This window comes from Antennarius striatus, chromosome 11 (genome assembly GCF_040054535.1).
Source record: "Antennarius striatus isolate MH-2024 chromosome 11, ASM4005453v1, whole genome shotgun sequence".
NCBI lineage: Eukaryota > Metazoa > Chordata > Actinopteri > Lophiiformes > Antennariidae > Antennarius > Antennarius striatus.
In genome coordinates this window covers 5,125,693-5,149,005 of record NC_090786.1, presented here as the reverse complement: position 1 = coordinate 5,149,005, position 23,313 = coordinate 5,125,693, and the positions used below count along the sequence as shown (strand labels likewise).

The 23,313-nt window shown below is 43.3% G+C and overlaps 1 protein-coding gene across 1 annotated transcript; it reads right to left on the bottom strand.

Moving 5' to 3' along the window:
* Positions 1-1,216: 1,216 nt before the first annotated feature.
* LOC137604106 (sprouty-related, EVH1 domain-containing protein 2-like) lies at positions 1,217-22,769 on the bottom strand. Its single transcript, XM_068328040.1, has 6 exons — positions 22,209-22,769; positions 11,823-12,015; positions 11,570-11,738; positions 11,423-11,487; positions 4,798-4,956; positions 1,217-4,713 (listed from the first exon to the last, which is right to left on the bottom strand). Exons 1-6 carry the CDS (start codon positions 22,232-22,234, stop codon positions 3,925-3,927), a joined length of 1,401 nt encoding a protein of 466 aa, XP_068184141.1. The 5' UTR covers positions 22,235-22,769; the 3' UTR covers positions 1,217-3,924.
* Between the last annotated feature and the right edge of the window lie 544 nt (positions 22,770-23,313).

The window sequence follows — 23,313 nt, the reverse complement described above, 5'->3', positions numbered from 1 at the left end:
TCGGTGCTTTGTGCTCCCAGAGAGGGGCCACACTGACCCCATTACACGAGCAGATATCTTAAATGTTTGCACATGTGGACTGTGATGCTGTTTGCAGCCGTTGTGCTGTTTAGCAGACCCCCATAAGCCCTCAGGGACCTTCTTTTTCTTCTCTCTTCCCTCCCGCCTCCTCCCCTCTCTCTCTCTCTCGCGCTCCATCATTATCGCCCACATGCTTTTCCAGAGACATCCTGAGTGAAACAGCTTGACGACCTCGATGGCTATCACATGTTCCTGCTGAGGAGGGGAGGCAGGAGGGGAAAGACATCTTGAGGAGAGTGAAACGGTGTATAGGCAGGGGTTATTTTCTTTGCACTTCCTTTCATTAAATACTAAGAGTGTTGTGCAGCAAACTGTTTTTAAAACAAGTAAAACTCATTAGTTTTACTGACTACCATTCTTAATTCTTCACAGAGCATGTATTTGTTAGAAAAGAAACTTCCCACGGGGTTTGAAACAATTTCTTTCATGTTTTTCCTGAATCCCTCCTTCTTTAAAACATTTTCGTCATGTGTTCTTACACATTGCAATAGATTCTGATGCTAGTATTTAGACCTGCATGCGAAGTCTTTGAACATGTTAAAAACACAACATTTGGAATCATCTAAAACGTGTTTTTTTTTACCACTACCTACAACACTAAAACACCGAGTAGCATGTAGCTAAAAAAGGAACTCCATTTAAAAAAAAATTCTACTTTTTTCTGTAAAATATCTCAAATAACTTTCACTGAAAGTTTTTTTTTTGTGTGAAAATTTATGTTGAGGTAAATCTTAAGGTGGATAAATTGTGACACAGGCCTTTTTTTTTTTTACATGCCAAAGAAAATCAAAAGAAGTAACTTATTTTCCATGTCTGCATCAATCCTAGGTTGAGTGATTTAGGTAGATTTAAGCTACATTTTAAAGGTAAGTAACTTCTAAATAATAACTAAATATGGATTCTCCATTGTGGAAAATATTTTTTGTCAGTAATCCATAAACTACTGATATAAAACATGATTCTAAATATTATATGAATCCATTTGGTACATTTTGTTACTTCGAGCAGCATAAATTTTATTTGACTCACCAATAAACTGAATGAGGAAACTTGGAGGAACGTTAATGTAAAAATAAATAAATTGTTTTACAGCAAATGCTAATGAGAGAGTAAAATTAAGCAGACTTTTCACTGTTTTCGCTCATTTTATTGGAGGCGGAAGGTAAGACACACATTTCACTTTATTTTTCTCATAGACCTGGCCACCCTTCAGTATCTACAAAGTACTTCCTTTTCCTTCTTGAAAGCAGGAGCTACATCCATCGTACATGTTAGAAACGGTTGTTTAAAAAAAACAAAATAGAAATAAAAATGTACAACATACACTTGATATATATAATATAATTTTTGCTCTTTTTTTACAGAGGTAAAAATACTAAGCGTTAAAAAAATGGGTCTGATTCATTACAGGGAGTCGTCCTTACTTTTTCGATTTAAATACACGAGGAGATAAAGATGATGCGTTCAGGCACTTGTAAATGGCTCTGACAGGTGAGAACACAAACACAGAGGGGGGGGGGAGGTTTAAATCGAACACCAAGGATGTACATCATGGTACACAGGACAGGATGTGTGGGACTGACACAACCAGGGAAGGAAAAAGGACATCCTCAGGCGTTCTGCATTTTTAACTACAGTAAGTGACATTTCCTTGGCAAAACAATCAGGGGTGGATTTTCAGCCGCTTGTCAGACTCCCGTACTTTTCTAAATTTGACCCCACTGATGCCCTGCTTCTTTTTTTATGCTTCTGTAAATAAAGAAAAAAAGAGCTTATTGTTTTCCTGGTCACATCTCCACTGCTGCCATCGACCAGGTTTAGATGAAACATAAAGCACCCGAGCAGACGTTGGATTAGTTTAGTGTTGTGCTGAGTGTGAGGGTGTTAACTGGCAGGCTAAAGCGTCACACACAGTTGGAAACACAGGTATGTAAGGACGGTGATGTACACAGACATCCACGACGACCGACCAGACGTTTTATTTTTTTAAATTTCTCTTATTTCAGTCAAACTGATGTTGGACCAAATCTAACATGAGGAAACTCTTATTTTTACAGCACAGATCAGGCGTTAACAGTAGCTTTTAAAAAAAAAGTTACATCCGATTTTTATAAAAAATAATCATATTTTTAAAAATAATTATTTTAAAAGGAATCATTTTTGGAAGTAATGTTTGCTAGCTTGTCCGGAAAACATCTATTCTGGTGAAAGTCAAATAAAAACAGAGGAAAGTCATGAAAAACATTTCCTTAACCAGCCGAGATTCCCGGATGTTTTTATGCTTGAACAAGAAAAAGCCTGGAGTACAAAACCTTACAGCTTTTGTCCATATTAAATAAACTACATACAACATGTTTGAACTTTGGAGATGGTGGTAGGTGCCAGATTAAACTCTGTTTTCAGTGTTTATGCTAAGCTCATGGCTCCATGTTAATGTGTGACTGCTCGTTCTCCACTGGGTGTGGGGGTCAGGAGAGGGTTGATTGTACATCGCACGCACACTGCGGTCCTTAATTTACACCCTTGATAAGAACCTTTTTTTTTTTTCCTTCTTTTTTTTTTTAAAAGTTACTCTTAATTATAAAAATAGTTTAAACTATGTGTTGAGGCTGATTGAGTGGAGCAAGATCCACGCTCACACTTTTACATTATAGCAGACATCTTCAGAGGGACGGGTGAGATGTTTTAAGGCATAACGGCCGACGGCTTTTGACGACGTCCGATTGAGTTTTCAGTTTGAGGCGACGCAGACGACTGGCTGACCATCTGCGGTGAATAAGGAAACGACAGCCTTAGAGTCTCACACCGATTTGAGAGGATGTCAAAGTAAAGAAAAAAAAAAAAAAAGCTGCAAAATTCAAACATAACAAATAAACCAACAAAATGATTCTATAATTAGAAGGACTCCTGGTTTTAGGTGACAGTTTAGGCACTCTTTGAAATAACATGAAAGGTGCAGGATAGACGGACGCTAATGCACCGTCTCACCAAGTGAGCAAATCACAACCCGGCACCCTGTTCTGCTTTGCTGGTAGATCAATTCAGTGAGAAAAAATAAATAGGTTAAAAACACAAAATCTTTGGGATACTATTAGATTAAGATGAGTACCATGTTTGTTTCAGTCAACAGAGAAAGACGTTGATGGCGGAAAGCTATGTAGACTATACACATGAGCTTTACTCCAAGTTGCGGCAGAGACGACAAAAGGCCTCTGCGCGCCTTTAAAGCACGCACACGAAACATCCAGACAAACACGCACGCACACACACACGCACACACACGCACGCAAAGAGGTGTAGTGTCTGATTTCTCTTGTTGCTGGAGAGATAAGCTGAGCGGGCCTGATACTGGAATAGAATATTAACAAAAAAAAATGGCCACACGTGCATCAACGGTGGGAAAAAAAAAATAGAACAAAGAAATAATTCAAGTTCTTTGATGCCAAGTCAGTGTACAAAGTATAAAGTACCTGCATATGTGATACATGACATATAGGTCAGCTATAAAAAAAAAAAGGCCCCCTTAAAAAGAATGCTCCCACTTGAAACGGAGCATGAAATGGCCACATGGAGAGCAGAGAGAGAACTGTCTGCCATAAGGGGGGAGCTTATCTTCCCAGGTCAGAAGATGCACCAAAAGTTTTTTTTTTTTTGGCTTAATTCAGTGTCTGGAATTTGTAGAGAAACCCAGAGATCCAAGGCAAGAGAGCAAGCAGACATGGCCACTTGTGTCCCCTCTGTATTTCCCCCATCCTTCCCTTTCCCTGTGCTTGCATTAGGGTTTTTAAAAAAAATTTTTTTTAATTTTTGTCGTTTCCTGTGAGAGGATTCCGGCACGGCAGCTCAGCTCAGGGCCTTGTGTCGGCCGCCGCAGCAGCCGCACCTGAGCCCCGCCCGGTGGCAAGCGTGGAGAGGCGGGTAGAGGCAAAGGCAGGGCGCCACCAGAGACAGGCCGAGCAGAGCTAACCAGCGGGAGCCAAGTCGGCCTCCCCCGCTGCTCTCACCCCCGTCACAGGAGCAGGGGTCTGAGTAGTCCCCCTCTGGGTCTGACATGCAGTGGTACAACATGGTGTCGGCCAGCCACATGCAGCTGACCCTCCGGACGCAAGCCCGCACGGGGTCCGGGGCATCCTGGCACCGGCCTCTCCGGTTGTCAGAGAGGTAAAAGGCCTCGCCGCAATGCTCGCACTGGGCGCGCTCCACCCCGTCTTCCTTCCTTCCTTTACCCCCATTGGTCGATGGGGAGGAGCTTGGGAGGAAGGAGCGGGGCTGAGATGACACCACAGAGGAGAACCCTTGGCGATACAAGCCGACGTGGCCCTTATTAACCAAGGCTACGAGGGCGGGGTCCGAGTCTGAGGGCGACAGGGCCGGTGCCAGCGGATAGGTGTAGTCATGTTTCTGTGCCTCCGTCTTGGCAAAGTGGACGTAGGACTCAGAGTCTTCCATTTGGATGAACTTGTCACGCACCGTGGCGTGGCGGTAGTCCTCGTAGCCGGTCAGCCAGGGACGATCCAACTGGCGCCCGAGGTGGCGTTCGGTGGTTCTTTCCCAGCTGCGCTCCCGAGGGTTGATTCGGACGATTTCCTCATCCTCCTGGAAGGTGACGTGTCGAGGAATCCGAGACAACGGCTGGAGATGGTGGGGGGAAAAAAATCACTGAATCTACAGCATCTTATTATTTTTGCGGTATAACCAGATATTCAAATGCCTCACCTGGTCGGAGAAATAGTGGTCTGAGAGCCGGTAAGGGTCAAGGAGGTCATGGCGATGGCCCAGCATGCACTTGTGTCTCTGCGGAAGAGGTGAGGACTCAAGCGGCTGCAGAGAGCTCTCCAGTTTTTGGGAGGAGTTGGACGAGCTGTCTGTGGTGTTCTGAGGAGACAAACAAACACAGGATGCAGGTTGAGAGCTGGATTCCGATTGGGTAAATCGAACAAATAGTACAAGAAGACCCTGTGATTGGACAAACAAAAACAGGAAAGCCTCGGCGCGGCTATGACTGGAAAACAGGAAGGGTGAGCTCTGGGTTTTTTTTGGGGGGCATTGTGGATCAACATTATCTGCACTAAAACATCCGCAACAGACTAAAACCTTGTAGCTATGATCAAAGCTAATAGCTTTAAAATTCAATTAGACCCCGAGGCAATGGTGTTCTCATTATTTACAGAGTTTCTGGTCAATAAGGTATCCACAGTCCGCAGCATGTGGGGAGGATACATTTGGAGAGGCCTGCTGGTTCAATACGTTCAGTTAACTGTGTTTGCACACTCAAGAGCTGCGATGGACAACATCTGATCCTGCAAAAATATTTATTTATCCAAACCTACAGAAAAAAACAAAATGGTGAACAAAATATTTAATCGTCTTAGTATATCAGAACGGAAGGGGACAACAAAACAAACCGCAGCCTTTAAAGGGCACCAGTTGAACCACCAAACCATCAAACTTTTATTTTTCATCTGCTAACCCTTTGCCTTCAATCTCTTCCTACTTTCCACCACTCTGAATGTGTGTGTGTGTGTGTGTGTGTGTGTGTGTGTGTGTGTGTGTGTGTGTGTGTGTGTTAACGGTATCCTGTCCCCTTTCCGTTAAAGGCTGTCAGGGCTCCACTCCAACTCAAACCTTGGCCAGGCACTAGACAGTCGAACCACAAGCGGCAAAGCACTCACAGATCGCAGACAGGCACACTGGGGACCAGTCTTTATGGGGTGTTGCGATGTACCAGCTGATGGGGAGGTCATGACAACTCCTGTCTCGTGTGTGTGTGTGTGTGGACAGATATTGAATCTCCATAAGACAATCGTCTTGTTGCCGTCCAATTTTAAAACTCCTCCTGCCTATGCTGCTGTCCACAGGCAGGAGTTTAGAATGATCCAATCTTGTTCTCAAACCTCTTCTTTATCACATTTAGCACCCACGGGTCCTTCCACTGCACTCACCCAGTCCTCCAGACCTTTAGCACTTGTTCCTCACCTCTACTGGAAAGTTCTACCAAAGTTATCCCTTCTCCCTCCAGACATCACAATGAATTCTCCAAAGATTTCAAAATTGGGTGGTAGCTGAGCTGGGATTGGACGCAGGCTATGAATGGAGGTCCAATCTCCTGTCCATGTGTGTACTTGTTGAAGTGTCCTTGAGCAAGACACCGAAACCCAGACTGCTTGCAATGTACGGTATGCCTATAATGAAACAAGACCCCACACTCATGCTAGCGGCTGTGAGTCTGTTCTTAGGCACATTGCTTTGCGCTACATGCTAAACGTAGCATGGCAACAGATCTTTTATGCAAGTTAATATTTATTCAGTGGCATGAAAAATGGGAAAATTGGCAAGAGTTTGACCAAAAGTGTTCGAAATTTGGATATCTAGATGAAAAGTTAAAAATTCAAATTATAATTTATATTGAAAGGCATATTAATATTTGATGAACTGCCATGATATTGGATACAAGCAGTTTTTGTTTTTTTGGAAAAATTTAACCAAAAAACCACAAATGTGAATCACGTGGTGGTTCTGCAGGAAATTTTGGGGAATCATTCAGTCAGTACGACTAATACAATTAATCATCTGGGGACCATAACAGTCTGCACCCAATTCCAAGGAATTACATGCAGTTGTTAAGAACTTTCCGTTTGGACAGCAGTATTGGATGGACCGACTAACTAACCCACACACAAAGACTATAAACAATGCTTCAACACGTTGGACAAAAAAAGCCTCAAAGAAAATAAATATAACCTACGAGGAAAGTCTGTGAACCTGCAATAAATCAAAGTAAAACATTTTTATATATGTAAAAAAAAAAATTGGGCCATCTTCTGATAATAAATCAAGAAATCCTGACCAACTTTTCTAAAACTTGTGGAAGGGGTAACGTTTCCCGCACTTGTGGTAAAATCTGGCACTTCATTGAGTTTAAAAACCATTGCAATGATATATTTACAAGAGTTGTATGACCCAGATCTGGTGTGTGTGTGTGTGTGTGTGTGTGTGTGTGTGTGTGTGTGTTTCTGTCTGCTGAAGCTATCCCTATTATATCCTGTTCCCCACATGGATACCGCCATGCTGAGAATTTCCCCCAGCTTTCTTGCAAAGCCCTCAGAGCAGCTGGCCAAAAATAACATGACATGCTGCCTCCGCTCCGGGCCCCGCCCCCCTGGAGAAGACATTACCGGGAGGGAGGGTGGGTGACGCGGGGGGGGGGGCTGATTTGGTTTAAAACCAGTGCGACTCTGGCCTCCATGGCTGCAACTAATTCAAAACACAGACCAGAATTTCTCCTGCAAGCTCAAACTGCACAAGGGCACACAGAGACTAAACAGTTGAGGGGAAGAATTTATATTTCTGGACATCCTCCCTCTATATATTCCAGCTCAAGGCTGGGCAGAGGGCATTTCAAGTTATTTTCTGACACAAAACATGGCCCAACTCGAAGCATGGGAGAATTTATCCTTCAACAGGCTGATCTCGCTCTCCTGGGATGAGCCCAGAACTGCCTCAATGGCTCCCCCCCCACCCCCACCCCTGTTGTGAAAGAGCTTAAATAGAGACAGGAGGGTCGGGTTAAGTTTAGGTTTGGTGAATGAGGAATAATTCAGAGAAGTTTATCCATCCCAGACCCCCCCCCCCCCTTCTGCCACCACTAACTTTAGAGGTCATTAGCACAGACCAAGCAATCAGTACTGAGCATATCATTGTATCCAATAGTCATTACCATGTGATTTTTGTGCCACTGGCAATGTTAAATTTGACAGCCTGATGGTTATTTACAAGGCAAAACAGACCATGTTGAATTTCATTAAGAAAAGGAGTGAAATAAAAGAGTCTTTGTCGACTTTGTCTTGTCTCAATGGGTTTTGTTATGTCACTTCTCCATGTGCTCTGTAAGTGTTACTGTGCTTGCATAAAACAGACATGAAACTTTAAAAAAAAAAAAGCTCCTCAATGCAGAGGACTGACCATTCTGACCATGACGTAGAGGAAAACTGAAAAGGTCAAAAAAGACAAGTGGGCATTTGTGGGAAAAGCTGCCAGAGACACACGTCTAACAGTCTTTCTAGTAGAACCTTTTACTCAGCCTGTTCAAGCTGCAACTGTTAGTGTGATGCTTTGATGATTTGTGTGTCATGATTGAGTAAGTTCAATTGTACTAGTTGTTGCGGTTAATAGCGAAATCAAAGAAGATGATCTGCCAAAAACAGCTTCAAAGTCTCGGAGCACCTAAGCCTCTGAGCAGAGAAAGACTGCTGCCAAAAGACAAATAGTTGATTTGGTGTTACACTATATGCAGATGACATCATGCTGTGTATCACATCTCATTTGTTTGTAGAGCATTATTTAGAGATCACACATTGGATTGTGTTGTGCTGTCCAATGTAAATAAACAAATGCTTTACAGAGATGATATCTTTGTTGTGGAAGATGTCTGCGGGAAAAGGGATTTTGAGTCTTGTTTCATAAGCTAGGCTGTCAGGTAAGAGGAAGTATCATATCCAAATATATATATATATATATATATATATATAAATACATTTCTTGGATATTTTATGTATTATCAACAACTGGTATTTTTGAAACTAAGTTTTTTTGGAATCAAACTATGAAGGCTACCTCTAAATAGGTTTCCCCAAGAGCTTCTTCTGAATTTCTGATAAAATGAAAGTGAGTGGCTGCGTCATTTTTTAATGCAACAATATCAGGGAATTGTCTTGAATTTGTAGCATTTCACAGCGTTTACGTTTTAGGCATTACCCCACCCTCTGACAGAGCTCTTGCATCCTCCCACCATTCCTTGTGTGTTTGTATGCATCTCTGCGGTGGCCATATGCTCCCAGAGGAACACCTATTAGTCTTGGCCCGTACAGACAGCTCGAGTCAAAGATGAACCACGAGACACTTCCTCTCGTAAATCACCGGCTCTGCACTAAGCTGGGAAACAGCTGCTAGCTGCTAGTTTGGTGTCGACTCTCTTTTTCAACTGTGGGAGTGGAGAGGGTGGGCGTCATCAGGAAGGAGCAAGGTGGTGGGATATAGGAAATGACCCTGTAACCCTGCCGGCTGCTCCTGGTGTCAGGTTAAAGAGTAAGGGGGGAGGGGGTACTTCAAGTGTCAAGAGGCCTGACAGACAACCAACATTCAATTACTTTAAGTACTCTGGTTGGTATATCTGAATGCAAAGGGATATTCATTCCTGGATTCAAAAAGATTCCACTAGATAGAAAGAAACCAATCCTTGACATATTTGGAATTCAAAAGACTCCGGAACCACTTGGTACCAACTCATGGTTCTCCCTTTCCAATGAGGTTGTGTCTTTCTAATCAGATTGGAGGAGATGAACAAGCTTACTTGAAACCAATAGACCTTTGCTATAAACATGTGCTGGCTTGGCTTGAGCCTTGCACGGCATTTACAGCAAACAGGACAACCTGCTTGAAGGTGCTTCCTCAACCGATGACACAGACTCTCCAAAATCTAACTCGTCTTGCTTTTGTTATTTCTCCTTGTACTGTTCCTTCTTGCTGTGTTGTTGAAGGGGAACCTCTAACAAAGCTTTACAAATTGGGTTGTATAATGTTTAATTTACTTCCAATTCCCGTTAAAGTTAGTTACTTTATTACTGAAAGACTATTGTTCTAAAGTAGTTGAGCTTTCACATTCTGTAACTTGAACTCCTACAGTTGTAAAAATGAAGAAACAATCCAAGGAAGGAGTTCAACCAGGGAATGCAGGAGAGAAACTTGAAAAGGGCAGGAATTTAGAGGGCATAAAAACGTCTCTTCACTGTCCTTCAAATCTCAAAACATAGGCTGGTTTCGAGGGGAGAAGCATGTTTTGGCCAGTATGCCACTATGGTGGCCCCCAAGATGGCCCAGACATTGCTGGGTACCTCTGTCTACATCTTGTGAAAACACAATCGGCAAGAAGAGGAAAGTGCCAATGAAAAAGCCCCACAAGAGGATTGCAACAGTTGGGCTAACATTCACTGGAGTCTTATATCCGGCATTAAAAAGTGCTTCTATGGTTTGGCATTAAAAACAAAACGTGACCTGACATGACTACACCTTACGGCAATGACTTTCACCTAGAACTTCAAACCAGCAAGTCTATCTTTCTCTCTGCATGTGTTTTCCAAACAGCTATGATTTATGCTACCTTTACCGAGGACAGCCGATATTGACCAAGATGAATGCTTGATCCAGAGTACCTCCACCAGACAGCAAAGTGACACAGGGAGGTTCACGTAAATTCTCGGCAGCTATTGCTAAAAGGTAGCCGTGTGATCCTGTTAGAAGCCTGAGCATTATTCCTCTGGTCTAGAAGAATTGGGTTCGGGTTGCTCTGCTGATATGTAAATCACATTCGGTGACAGACTTGCGCTGTAAATGAAAACCATCCTTCAAAAACATTCAAAGAAAATTAAATTATTTTTGAAATGTTTTATTTTGCAGTGGAACTTTTCATTGCGAAATCTTTGCTTCAGTGCCAGTACAGCTATTTCCAAAACAAGTGTTTCAACGCCGATGTTTCCCTTTTCAGTAGAAGATTATTCTTTTTTGCCCCATATTATCACTGAACCCATAAAAAAAGTAATTGTCTTTGATCCATAACTGAGCCAAAGCAGCCCTGTGTTAAAACAAGGAATTAGTTGGAGTATAACTAAACATGGACACCCAAAAACCTCTTAAATACAACCAGATGCAGGCAGAATTTAGCGTGGCAGGTGACTTCTAATGAGTCATAAGTGATGATTTGGAAAGATTGCTTTGGTATGAGTATATGTTTTCTTAAGGAAAATTATTTATATCATGCCTTTAAGACATTGGGTAGACATGAAATTGGATGGAGGAGGTTTGTCAATTTAGTTTATACTCGATGACACCAGCTAACACCACCAATGAAACTCCTTGTGTATTTGTAATGAAGGGTTGCTGGAGGCATGACGGTATGCCCTTCCTCACGCACCGACCCTTGGAACAATGAAGAGCCCACTGTGACTAAAAACTCAAACTTCGTCTTGGAGGACTGAGCACTTCCTGTAAGTGTTTTCAAATGATTTTGGGATCAGTCACACTAATTTGAATTCCTTCTGGGTTGTTTTCTACTTACAATCAACTACATATGGAAAAGTCCATTGCCTTCATCAACGGCTTCTCAAACCTCCGTTAGTAGTATGCAAACACATCCATCTGCAGATGAATTACTTTTTCAAGCGGCACTTGGATTACTGTGGCACCTCATCTTCTTAAATGGCTGCATTAAGATGTTGTGCACATAGGTGTGCCTCCACAACGCATTTCTCTGAATGAGACAGTACATGAATGCAGGAAATGTCCTTACAGTGAAGACGTCGTCGTCGCCCAGCTCGCCCTCGTTCTGGAGTGCTGTAGACGAGGTGGTGGAGCCTGCAGAGAGGAAAACAGGAATCACCAGGTGGCGCGTTTGTAAAGGCCATTCTGGAATAAACAGCTGGAAGGAGCAGCATACCTTCGGCGAGGTCCTCGATGGCTTTCCGTACCCCCCTGTCAAACGCTCTGGCATCCGCCGGACTTTGGAAGGACAAGCCACATTTCCTGTCGTCCACCTTCCAGTGATGAAAAGTGGGCGTTGCTATGGTATACACGAGGTCCTTCCTCAGTGGACAATCAAGGATGACCTGTTTGCAGGAACCACATTTTCCATATTTTTAACATTTTTAAGACACGCTTTTGACGTGCTTCTGTCGATGTTAGCGTTTTACCTGTTTGTCCCGCACTCGCTCCCCACGAATTAGGAACTGCGAAAAGCTGGGGGCTGGCAGCGGAGCCAGCTCCGATGGAAGGACACGGCAAACCCCGACCCTGCTCAGAGCTCCCCCGTCCTGGGCTAGCCAGCCACCGCTCGAGTCGTCCCGTGTCATCACCACCGCTTTCACACGTACGATGTAGCTGTCACTGGACAGAGAAGGGTGATGAATTATTCCAAAGAAACTACTCACATACTGTATGAAAAGTCATCTGCATTCACATTCGGGATAGACGTCAATTTGGGGGTGTCCCGAGTCACGATTTAGCCTGGTCCTCGATGTGTTTGGGTGGGAGGCGATTCGCCGGGACGAGTCAGCGTGAAAAAACGTGCACACATGAAATGTAAGCTGCTTCCTTTTGTTGAATGTCAACTCGTGTCCTGTCCTGGGTTTGCTGTTTATTTCATCGCAACAGGAAGGATTTAACAACAGCAGCAACTTATCTATCAAATTAACTATAACTTAATAAGAATAAACACTTATGTCTTAAACTGTTACCTGGTTGCATCTCAGGAATTTTAATGCCGCTGTTTTATATTATTTTAGTGGGCTTTGGACACAAAAGCTTTTTATCCATTAAATAGGGTAGACCATATTAACTGATCGCTAATAATTAATCAACTACAATTACATTTTAACTGTTAAGAAGAACTACATTTGTTTGAGTTTCATTTCTTACTCCACTTCATCCAATAATCCCAGAGTAATCTAATTCCAACTACAGTCAGGTTAGCTTCTGCAGGCCTGCATGCAGCAGACAAACGAATAACACAACTACAATTTATGCTGTACACAAAAACGACTGCTCAGGGGAAAAAAACTATGTATAGTCAGCAGTCATCGGTGTTTCCGACGTGAGACAACATAATGGAGGTTGGATGGTAAAACACAAGACATTCTCAGGCATTAGTGTGTCAGCCACCACCCTCACAGGGCCACAATGAACAAATGAACGCGGTCACAATCCCCATGAATGATCTGACAATAACAGGATGTACCTCTGTGTATTTCATCAATGCTGCAGTGTGTGTGTGTGTGTGTGTGTGTGTGTGTGTGTGTGTGTGTGTGTGTGTGTGTGTGTGTGTGTGTGTGTGTGTATGTGTGTGGGCGGGAGATGGATGAAGAGAAAAAGAAAAACAGAAAGAGGGAGGGAGACAGCGAAGCATAAGGGGAGTGAATGAGATGTGTTGTTATATAATTAGCTTAAAGACAGTCTCAGGGATTGGATGAGAGCACACACATGAGGACGCGCTTGCTCAAACACACACACACACACACACACAGGTGGCAAAACTGGTTCACCAGCTCCCACCCACACACATTCATAAAACTAAATGAATGACAGACTGACTGCAGACAAACAGCTCGTACAGAAAAGCAACTTGCAGCTCCGACCACACGGTTACTGCCCGTCGTGTAAGCACACACAGTGTGAAATACCACTTTTCCATTCACACGTTAAAAAGTGTCTACTTTTGGAGCACAAAAAGGCACACAAAAATTGCCTTTAAAAAACCCCCCCAAAGAAACAGTTCACATTTTTACTGAGAAATTGGAGCCCGAGCATCGGGCCTAAACAAAAACAAGCTCCTATAGTTAAACGCCTGTTGGCAGGCGGGGGCTTAAGTGACACAGTGTGCAAGCATGAATCATGCCACAATGGGCGGAGGAAAATAGTCATTCAGGTTCTACTTAGCCACGTGGGAACTTGAACAGCAACAATTATTTCACGATGGTGAAGGGTTAGGACGAGCAAACAAGCTTAGCTGGCTAGAGGCTACGACATTGTATAACAACGGACAACATGACAGCTCCACACAAGTGACAAGTCAATCGCCTCCAGGCGGCTGGGCTGCTGCATACGTTAGCAATCCCATTCCTGCATATTAACAGATGCTGCCTTGTGTAGGTGTGTGTGTATATATATATATATATATATATATATATATATATATATATATATATATATATATATATATATATATATAGTGTTAGCTATGTGAGCTTATAACCTTATCTAATAGGCTGTTCATTAGACTTTGTTCACCCGATTTGCCAATTTCTTCCAAGCGAAAAGAGCTAAATTATTTTTTTTTTTGCAATTTGTGAAACCTAAACTTCACATTTCTGTCTCTCTTAGTATTGCATCAATCTTCAGATAAAATTGATTATGACAGCCTTGTTGAATAAACAATATTTTTTAACAAATTATAAAACAACAGTATAATTTCGGCCTCGGGAGGAGTTCTGACCTTGGAAAAAGTTTCGTGTTAAATCCAAAGTGCTGTTTTTATATCGGTGTACCTCATCAGCTCGACATGACTCAAACACGTGTCCGACCCGTTCAGGAACCAAACCACACATCCTGTCCACCCACATACAGAAATAACACCAGATTCTCTGCTTATATATACGCCCGTGTTTGTTAACACACACGACACCTGCTATCAACCTCCCTGTGATGAACTTGTCAAGATTTTGGGGGCCTTCTTCTGAGTTGTGTTCTGCACCCCGTCAGCTGACAGGCCCTGTAATTGGTGGTTTGAACCCACAGACAGCCACAACCAGCAGCAACGCGTTGCTTCAACGTCTGCACACTTTGGGAGTGAGCGTACACACAGATAGACACACACACACACACACATTAGGGAATCTAATTCCATCCTGACGAATGCAACACGAGGTTCCGATGCCAAAAAAAGATGGTGATGACCGTTTCGAGAAAAAGACGCGCTATTTTTAAATCGCCTTTTCGTGTCGCATTCGCAGACGACTGCGACTTCACGCAGTTTTTGGACACATCCATGCTTAATATTGGACAAAATAGGCCGAGCGAGGATGTCAAGTTATAAGTAGAGTTGGGGGAGGGGGTGTGATGACAGGATGAAGTCACCGCCTCGCTGATAAGAGCAGGAAATTCGTACATCACATCTTGTAATATTAGCCATTTTTGTCGGGCCAAAGATGCAGGGTGTGTCCTACTTCTATTTCTACAGAACTTTATTTGACAGCCACCTCTTTCATGAGATGACAAATTACAGTTTTGAATTGGTGGTTTGTGAGGGGAGGGGTATATTGCTAACTTATATGCAAGTTAAGGGTTTTTTTTTTGGTTTTTTTGCTACATAGGTGGCAAAAATTGATTTATTCTGTATTTACAGCACCGACTTTGTGTCAGCATTCATTTGGAGCAATGGGATCACTTGGTGAACGCACGACCGATAGTCTCCTTATTTTAGCTATATTATCTTGGATCGGATTATGCAAATACCTGAAGTGGTCTGGTGTGGAACAATACAGCAATAAAAGAGTCAAGGAGCTGGGAAGCAGACGGGTTATCAAGTTTGGAATCCAGCTCATGTGTGACAAGATAAAAGGGCCAGTGAGGGCACCACAGCCATGTGTGATAAGGGCGGCTATACTTCCTCTGATAAGGAATGCCTGGCCGGGCCTCTGTCTGATCAACAGAACCACACACACACACCACACACACACATACACACCCACAGTGTCCACTTATCTCTCTTGAACTCCATACACATCAGGAAGCGACTGGAAATATTGAATTTAGTGGAAACCCTAAAGACTCTAGCATGATGGTGCTGATTTTCTTCATTTCCAATCATTATTTAAAGTTATTTTAACTGTTTACAGAAGTCATGAAATTAATTTTAAAAAATTACATTCGACTCATCATTGTTTTCGTCCACATGGAAGGTTTTAGTTAAACACACTGCAAACAAAACACACCCATAGGTTTGACGTTGAGATTGCACAATTGCTTCCTATGGAGCGCCACAACGTGGAATCATTACGGATGATTTTGCCTCCAATATCCTCACTTCCTCACGTGCCTGGGCAGCAAAACACTCACGACCGGTGTAAATGGCTGTAAACTTGTCCGTTGACGTGACATCGGTCACTAATATGCAGAGGAATGTTAATGGGTAACATCCCATTCCCAATCGAACTACGTATAAGAGTTTCTGACGTATTCCTGATTAATTAGATTAATCACTATGGGAGCAAAATAGTCTGACTGCGACACACGATGTGCAAAATGAAATTCAGCCACAGTCGGATTGTTCTCCAACTTCTTCAAAATTGTCAAAAATACATCAAAATACTAGGAAAAAAGATCAGAATAACACAGAATTATCCAATAGTTCTTCAGGGGAACAGTTGGGATTTTTGTGACATGTGCAGTCCAAAAAAACCCCAAGAAAATCTGTCTGAATGTGATCGAATTGACATTATAGCTGCAGTGTACCTAAAGCAAACTGAAGAAACCAATTATCAGATAATGTGCACCTCATAAGTTGTTCTTTCAATTTGCTTAATTATATGGATAAACATTATCCTCTGAATGGAAGACATTAAAATATACCGGTAGACATTTCTTGTTCGAATGTGCCTAAAAATGCAAAAAGCATAAAGCTAAAGCAGTCAGTTATGGGATGCAAACCTTTGGGGTACCATCACAGCATGCGGGAAACTTGATTAAAAATTTGTCTGACGATTTTTCACGATGCATTTGGACCACAACCCCTTTCATTTCAGGGACGGATGAGGTTAACCTGAAAGCCCTTTAGGCGAGGGCAAACAACAGGGCCCGGTTGAGCTGTATGCGTAGTCCAAGAGGAAAGCGTCGTCTCTCCGTGGTGACTCTGCACCTCCTCCATCTTGATCACAGTGGAAACCCAACTAGAAATAAGCCGATTAGCTCCAAAAATCTTTAAAAGTGGCTGAAAGGCCAACCAAGACCCACATATCCTCTTAGACAGTGTTTAGCTTACCGCATTAAGGTACAAACACAGCGATTTCTAATGCTCTTTCCATCTGTGATTGACACGCACCAAAATACAGTATTTTTTATTTAACGTAACCTGACATCAAAGGTTTATTTTTCTCATTCCACCCCTTCCGGCATCAGGGCACCGAACCAATTGGAAATGACTTGTAAAATGAATACTAGGAAGTCTGTTCTCTGAGGGCTTCCCTAGCCTAAAAACATGCTGGTATATTTGCCACTACACATGACTGGCCGCATCATTTCCTGGTCCTATTTGTGGTTAGTTTTAAATAGCCCGTAGTTTCTCTTTTATGACTTGTAGGAATAGTTTAATGTGATGTTAACATAAAAAAAACCTCAAAGAGCAATTGTCTTAAATTACAGCTATTAATATCGACATCTAAACTATTAAAAAAAAAAAAAAAGCATTGTTTGAAAGCGTGACCGCTTAAAAACCCTCTGAGCCCAACTTCACTCGAGATCTGCAGCGTGAGGGTGAAAATAATCCAACAGAAATACAGCTTTTATCCTGTTGAGGAAAAACCTGGTTTTGGATACTTTTGGGTACAAATGCAAAGTATATGTAATCTCCATTATTACGAAATAATCCGAATATGCATCTGCATTGGTGAAAGATAAGAGCGACCATCCAAACTATTGGTGTGTCATCCGTTTCCCGACGGATCAGAAGGAGTTCGTTCCCAGAAGATCAGCATGGCTGATTGTTGTAATCGGTGTGATGAAGGGGGAAAAAAACACCCTGAAATCGTCATCTAGTCAGCTGATGAACAGAGATGAGTTAAAAAAAATATTTTAAAAAGTAAGCAAACAATCCAGGTCCATTGTGTTTGGTCTCCAGATATAAACAGCTCCGGTTATTATATAAGGGCTCCAGATAGCGATGATGAACTGCTCTATAAAACACAGGAAATACTGTGAACAAGGATCTGTTCCACATGATGTGCCTGTTTTGTGTGTGTTTGTCTGTGTTTGTGTGTGTGGGAAATACAAAGGACCCCACAATCCAAGTTGATTTGTGGACATAGAGAATCTCTGTTTGTGCTACACGTGATAAATATGCTATATGTTAAGCTAATTCTCTTGAGGATCCATACGCAGCATCAAAGCGACTTCTTATATATTTTTATCCGTCCTCGCCAACTGGAACTGAGACTATTTTTGTAGTTTTTCAACACTTCATGTTATTTAATTGTCGTATAAAAATCAAGCATGATCTTCGACGTAAGCCCTTCCATATCTTTCCAAGACTTAAAAATAGTCACATTTTTGCACACTTTAAAACTTTCGCACACAAATATCGCACGCATAAAAACCATGTAATCTCTGCACAAATCATTTGACAAAAAAGTTCGCTCGACAGTCTCTAAAACATCAACAGGAAGTGTCGGATTTCATGGTCGGTCCCTCAGAATGATCCGACGGGTAGGGAAATATCACTTTTCGACACTACTGGCAGCTTCACCAGGTCAGAATGCAAAGCAGCTCAGACACATGTTTCATTTAAAGCCTCCTTCTCATGGTGCAAAATAAAAAATGTCCTCCTTTTGGCCCTCGTTGTGATTGGTCTTCCCGCGTGCACACACACACACACACACACACACACACGCACGCACGCAGATGAGTTTAACAGTCATGTTTTTTTTTGACAGGCTGTTGTGGGAATTTGCTGCAGAGAGATAAGACACTGGTTGAACCGGAGTGAATTACTTTCAGCACAGACTTGTATAACAGCGTCAAGCGTTTATTATTCCTCTAACAAAATGTGATGTTTTCCTGTCAGTTGTGCTTTAGGTGATGAACTTTTCCAACAGAGCAGACATTCCACATCTGTCATGTTTATAACAGTCTGAATCTCACATGCTGCTAACTTAGAAAAAAGAAAAAAGATCTCGCCAAAGGAGCTCCTCGCCGCCACCGTGTTCGTCGGTTGATTGGTGCCTTTTTTTTCTTTTTTTTTTCGAGTTCGGATTACGTTTCGTTGCTGCGTTTGACCTTAGCTGAATGTCACCTGTCCAGTCCTGATCATGCTGATGCTGACCCCGCAGCATCGACGAATCCTCAGCTGGCGTGAGATCTCGTGACGACCAATCCGATCGGTCTACCCGAGCAGGTGAGCCAATCGTACATTGCTCCTGTGAGGACGCGTCAGCGGAAGCGAGCGGCAGTGGAAAATCTGACCTTTGACACGGGCGCCGCTGCGCATTTCAACGTGACTAAGAGAATAAAGGCGTGGGTTGGATATCCTCGCCCAGCCTTCATCACACGCCCATCTTTCATTTCTGATAAGATAACCACATCACGCTCTCTGGCTGATCGGTTTGCCTTGATTCCACCGCTTCCAGTCATTTGAAAGCAAACAGTTCGGTGTGACGCAGCGTGGAGCTCTATCTCTCCAATATGATCACTTCTGGCTTCGGTAAACCACGATGGCGTTTGACCGTCATGCCACACCGAAGGCTTCAACATGGTCAGCCACAAACCAACGGGTGATGTCACGGTGGATCTGTCCACTATTTAAGCTGCAGTCTTTGGAGAAAAGGCAGCGTGACATCACCCGCTGGTTAGTGGACGGCTATTTCAAAGAATCAGGTTTGCCCAGAACCCACAACGAAGCTAAAGAAGGGTCATGATGTCATAATATCAATGTTCTAAAGCTTTGCTTTGGTGTCAGGCTTTGGTGCCAGCTCTATTTAAAGCTCCTTTTACACGGACCTTTATTTACAGCAGTCTGAATGAAAGTTAAAAAAAAAAAGGTGGATATGGGGTCATTTTGGTTTCACCCGTGGAGACAGTATAAGCGAGTCCACGCCTGTGCAATTGAAGCGACAATATGTTCAATAATATTACATCCCACAATGTTAGCCAATAGGTTCAGAGTCCATTTAGCTCGGCACTTATCAATGCCAGTATCTAAATTTCAAATATGGCTTCATAAAAACTTCACAGCGGTTTCAGTTGGTTATAAAAAAACAAACAAGACTTTTTTTTGGAAACATAAAACACAGCTAATATCACTGGATGACCGTTCCATTCAGAAAGTGTGTCAGGCTCTGGGGCCTGCTCTGATCTAGTGACTAAGCAATGTAATCGCAAATTCCACAAGATGCACACAAACCGACTTTTCCTGGTGGACTTTTATTTTGAAATAACTATTTTAAAGCCAAAATTTGTAGAGCTGAACAGTTAAATCACTTTATCTATCGTTAAGTAGAGGAATAATCTGGAAACTGACTGGTTTGTCTGGTAATCTGACAGAACCTGCAGGGTAAACTTATCTGGGTGATTTCCTTACAGCAGGAAGTGACTTTTTGGCTTCATGCACAAAAACTTGACATGAATTATTCCTTACAGTGACACCATTTCCACCACAACTATTGTGGATCCACTTATAACGTCTGAACTTCACGCATAAGTAAAATAAGTGGTTATACAGTGCTCACCTAGCCAGAGGGGGTGGCGCCTGACATAACCCCCCCAATAAGAACTAATCTCTAAAGCCCGGCTCACACCCCATCTACACGAACTAAATATATCCACTTCGAAATCTCAATCCATCAATCACACTTTCTTTACGTCTGTATCGAAAACATCCACAAGGTGGCAGTGAAGAGTCAAATGATTTGACGAGAAAAAAAAACAGCTGTTAGCTGAAATGTAAGTTTGCTGATAAACAAAAAATAGGCAGAAGCTGACATGAATACAGCGGTGGTTCAAATTCATCGCAACGTCGATGGATTCCTTCTTTTTTCGTTTCCAGTTAAATCCGCGTCTTAAAACGACGACCACGTCGCTGCATTTCAGTCGTTTACCCACAAGCTTTTGGGAAAATGTGTGCAAACACATGGAGAGTATGAGCAGAACGCTCTGAGCGTACATTTTTAACACGGAGCGTGAATAACTCTTGAGGATACATCAACTTAATGAGTCACTTTGTGAAATGAAGCGTAAATGTTGCACACCAGTACGAAGCATTCAAAAGTACCAGATTTTCTGCACTATAAGGTGCATCTGATTATAAGGCGCACCTTCAATGAATGGCCGATTTCAAAACATTTTTCACACACCACTGGATTCGGTTTTGAAAAAAAATTAAAAGGCCTTTAGGTGCGTCTTATAGTACGGAAAATCCTAAGGGGGAAGGGGGGGGGGGTGTGATTCTGTTTGGTGCCCCAGAACGGATCGGTGCGGCCTTGAACTCGGTTAGGATCGTGCTTCTTCGCTTTAAAGCGTTGCGGTTCTGCTCACGCACAACGAGGCCGAGGCTCTCCTGCGCGCCGCGGCGCAAGCGGAGCGCAGGCCGGCAGACATGAATGGGGACGCGCTGAAGGTTAGAAGGCTTTTATGAATGAGCCAGCGTCACGACACGACACGGCAGCGCAAACATCCCCTACGGTGCCCTTCGCCCTTCCACCCGAGCACACGGGAGATCTGCGAGGCAGGCATTCCTGCCGCGCACAGCCCCGCGTCGTCTTGACACGCACACAGGTTGGGAGATAGATCCTAAATAGCCGTAATTCACATGGCTCCGGTTTTGGGCTTTTTCCCCCCCCCCACGTGTCTCCGCGTTTCCTTTTTTTCCCCCCACGTTATATTAAAAAGGTGATGAAATGAAATTCAGATTATAATTCCCAAGCTTCGATCGCTTCCACGCAGGCCTCCGCGACGCGCGGCTCCACATTAACCGGATTTCACCGAGGGGGGAGACGGCAGACGCGCCGATCCGTCCAGCCGGGGACGCAAACGGACAGACGGGACTGGGGTGGAGGGGTGGGGAGAGAAAACAGGCGTGTGATTCGGGGCAAGTCGTCGCGTACAATCGCTGTATTTATGAATGGAGCTCGGCAGGCTATGCAAATGAGGGTGATTGAGAAAGAGATGGCGGATGAGGCAGATCGGATATCTCATATCCTGTGAGACTTCCCCCTTTCGCTTGGAAGCAAACATACAGATGTGGCCAAAATAACGAGGCCGATTCGCGTCTTGGAACGGGTTTAACGCGTAATAACGCACGCGTAAAAGACGCGCGTCGTTTATAAAACCATTAATAAAAAAAAAATTTAAAAAAAAAGGGAGGAAGTTCTGGACGTGTCTGAGTTTCTAAGTTACGCTGCAACATGGCCTGCTCTCTCGCTTCAGATCCTTTCAGAAAATGTTTCCGATCCACCCACGCGTATTCCCCCTCCTCCTCCTCCCACTCTTCTTTCTCTCTTGCCTTCTCAAGACTAGTCTACACTGAGGTGGGGGCCCTAAAAAAAAAAAAACACACACACAAAAAAAACCCTCTTCTAACAGCACTGTCAGTGCATTGCTTTACAGCAGCATCACGCATCGAATGTGTTTAAAATAAATAAATAAATAAATAAATAAATAGGACCACCATACACCCAAAAGCCAGCTCCGTGGGGGCATGTTCCAGGCTGCACATTCCACCAAGTTGCCCCCAAATCATCACCAACTTGTAGGGAGAGGAAGAAAGAAAGAAAAAAAAAAGAAAGACATACGGATAGAGAGATTCTTTGCGTACTCACTCGTTTGGGTGTGTTTCTTCTATCATTTTTTCTCGTTTCACCTCAGGTAGTGTACCACGAAGGTTGCATACTTTTCGCTCTTCATTCTTTCACCGCGGCTCCTCTGATTCTGTCTCCAATTCCGCATAAATCCCCCCCTGCGCCTTTGTGCGAAGAGTCGGCTCCTTTGGCTTGCCTTCGACTGGCTGCTCCCCCTCGTCTCCTTCTCCTTACGTTCTCCTCTTCCAAACCCGGAGACACCCAGTTTTTCTTCTGGATCGGAAGTGCTCTCCCGTTCCTACAACTTTATTCCACCATCGCCTTCAGGAGAGCGCATATAGCCTAGATACGGACAGTTTGATAGCAGAATCCAGCTCCTCTCTTCGTCCCGTCCGACCCCCCCCCAACACTCTTCCTCCCTCCCTTCACACACACGCACACACACGGAAACGCAAGGCACACACTCGTGTTTTTTTTTTTTTTTCAAGTCCTAGGGCGCATGTTTTCACCGAAGACTCTGGTTCCAGTTGTGCGTAAAAAGCGCCTCGTCGCTGTTGGTTCCGAGGGGTGGCCCCGCTAGAGCCCCATCTCGCTCTACTCCATGTTGGATTGCAGGCAGCCGAGCTGCTCCAGCGACGACGGGGGAGGGAGAGGGGGGAGGAGGAGGAGGAGAGGGAGGGAGGGGGGGGGTATTACAGGGCGGAAGCGGTGACGTCGGTCTACATTTCGGTGGAGGGCCCACAATGGCTGCAAGGCGTAGGGGGGCCTTTGATGAATGACCCCCCCACCCCCCTCCTCATTTACTTTAATAATCCTTCTGTAGTGTATTAAAAAAAATACAGGGGTACAATAAAAGAGCAGAGTTGCTCATTTTATCCAGTTTTGATGTAAATATTTTGAATTATACTAGAATTTTTTGAAAAAAATAAAAAAAAAGCACGTTAGATTAAAAAAACAGATTAAGGAGATTTTTTTGTGGTTAATCTTTAACTCTGAACACAATACCTGTAACTGTAATCTGCAGCAACCGTGTGCAGCCTTCGATCATTTTGTGAAACACGCACACTCCCGCGCAGGATTTATCTTTTTAATTCTCATCGATCATTCTGAGAAGGAGGAAGTTAGA